Below are 2,151 nucleotides of genomic sequence, written 5' to 3' on the forward strand. Positions count from 1 at the left end.
TCCCACTGGCAATGCAGCCAGCCCTGCCAAACAAGAGGACCTTGTGATCTCAGCCCTCTAGTACAGGAGAGAAGAGGTTGTGGCTCAAATAGCCAGTCCCATACACTGAATCGTGGAGATAACACTTGGAGGAGCTGGTCACGGTCAGGTCAAGAGTAAGAATAGATGCAATGGAGAAGGGTGGTGCTCCTTCCGAGGTGCTACATCAATGGCACCCAAATGGATGTCACCATGAAGGATGCCATGCCTTGGGTTGTGTTCTTTAGTTAGGAAAAAGATCACTGCTTAACACAGCCTGCTGCAGTTAGAGGCCTTGTTTACTGAAGTTAAATGGTCGGTTTCCCTACCTCAGCATATCTGATTAATCAAAGAGGCAGAGTCCCTGCCTTTTCTGCTGAAATCTGGAAGTCACTGTCCACAGGCTAGAGGACCAGAGTTGCAGAAGCTGAGGGATCAGATCATATCCCTGCAATCATGTCAGGATCAAGGGAATTGTGACTTTGAGCTCTATTGCACTAGCACGTCATGTTTAACCCAAGTACCTGTTCATAACTGTCATCATTGTGAGGTAGTTTTTAATTTATACACTTTCCAGTTATAAAGCCATGAGGGCTGTGTTCTGGAAGAATGCAGTCGTCGTCTCCCCCCCCCCCCCCAACTGGGTGCAGTGAGAATTGGGATGGGCTGTATGTTTTGCTCCCCTGATTAGCTCTGTGTTCAGTGATGACCAGACTTCTTCTGAGAAGAAAGAAAGCGCATGTACTGGAGAGCTGAAGTTCATTGCCACGTTTCTTCACCCACTAGAGGGGTGAGCGGTCTCTTGGGTTTCCACCATCGTCACTTCACAATTCCCCAACCACCATGAACTTGTGACATTGCTGCCCTGGCTGACGGGGTTTTCATCTCTATTTGCATGGATTGATTGATTTAAACTATTTTATGTTATTCAGTAGGCTTGCCAGTAACTTGCATTATTCTCCATGTCTCTATGCTGCCTGGAGACACTTTGTCCTCGTTCCCAATCTTTTATTCACTTGCAGTGTCGTGGCAGACCAAAGGAAGTCTGTCCCTGAGTTCAGGAAAAAGAAATTTTACTGTATGTTGAATCATCATGTATGTTTACAAAGTTACTAAATATTTTGGGAGATATTTATTAAGCAAATGGGGAGGAATGTTCCTTCCCATGCCTCTCTCAGCATGTTACCAGAAGCAACTGTTGAGTGGGCACATGTTGCTGTTCCAAGTCCTTATTGGAAAGGGAGGGCAGAGCAAAGGGGTTAACCCTTTGTGCGTACATCCCTTCGCCATTCTCCCCCAGTATCAGGCACATGTCAATGTCACCCAGCTCCACTGCTACAGCTTATGAAATTACTTCTCAGTTATTAGTCCTGCAGCTTGATACTATTAACTGAGATGCGGTAGTCACAATGGCTTTATGTAAAATTTCAGGGATTTCCGAATAATGAAAGTAGGAGTAAAATCATATTTACACAGGAAGATAAGCATACTGTGGCCTTCTAAATTCTAAGAATATGAGAATGTTGGATTAATGTGGTACACGGACTTTACTGCAGGCCTACACAATATGCAGTCTCTAGACCAAACAGAGCATACTAGCCATACTTATTTGATGAATCCCCTTTTTTTTTTCAGGAGGGGACTATGAAGCATTAGTTCAGCTACAGTACATGACTAATGTTCTCTGTGTGTTGACAACCTCCATGTAGCGAAGACCTGCACAAGAATGGGAGAATTTCCATTCTTCCCAGCAACTTGGCTTCATTGCCCCAGGACATTCTGTAGACTCAATTTGTTGTTGCCTTAGACTATTAAGGATGTGTGCACCTTACTAGGGAACAAGTCCTGTTGAACTCTTTGGGGCTTCCTTCTAGTAAATTTACATACAATCAAGCTGCCAGTGTGTGGGTATAGAGCAGTATACTTAGTCTCATTCACGTCAGTTATTCTACAGGATGCAGGGGATTAGTAAATTGGAATGTATAAATTTGAAATGTTTAACACAGAAAGCATAAAGGTAAATTCCTTATTTCTACCTGGAAATGATCGTGCACTGGAAATACAAAAGTTTTCAATTTTAGAATAGCACAGTCAATTTTTTAAAAAATATTTTTATTATTTGGGATTGATCTG

The 2,151-nt window shown here is 43.0% G+C and overlaps 1 protein-coding gene across 1 annotated transcript in view; it reads left to right on the plus strand.

The window, feature by feature from the left end:
• The window catches only part of DAGLA (diacylglycerol lipase, alpha), a gene marked incomplete at its 5' end in the record, with an annotated part of 23,817 nt that extends 22,090 nt beyond the window's left edge, over window positions 1–1,727 (plus strand). The window contains one exon of the mRNA XM_015410368.1: window positions 1,654–1,727. Within this exon, the coding sequence (XP_015265854.1) occupies window positions 1,654–1,727 (74 nt within the window). The remainder of the gene's footprint in view (window positions 1–1,653) is intronic.
• Window positions 1,728–2,151: the final 424 nt, after the last annotated feature.

This window comes from Gekko japonicus, unplaced genomic scaffold, assembly GCF_001447785.1.
Source record: "Gekko japonicus isolate JY-2015 unplaced genomic scaffold, Gekko_japonicus_V1.1 scaffold1737, whole genome shotgun sequence".
Lineage (NCBI taxonomy): Eukaryota > Metazoa > Chordata > Lepidosauria > Squamata > Gekkonidae > Gekko > Gekko japonicus.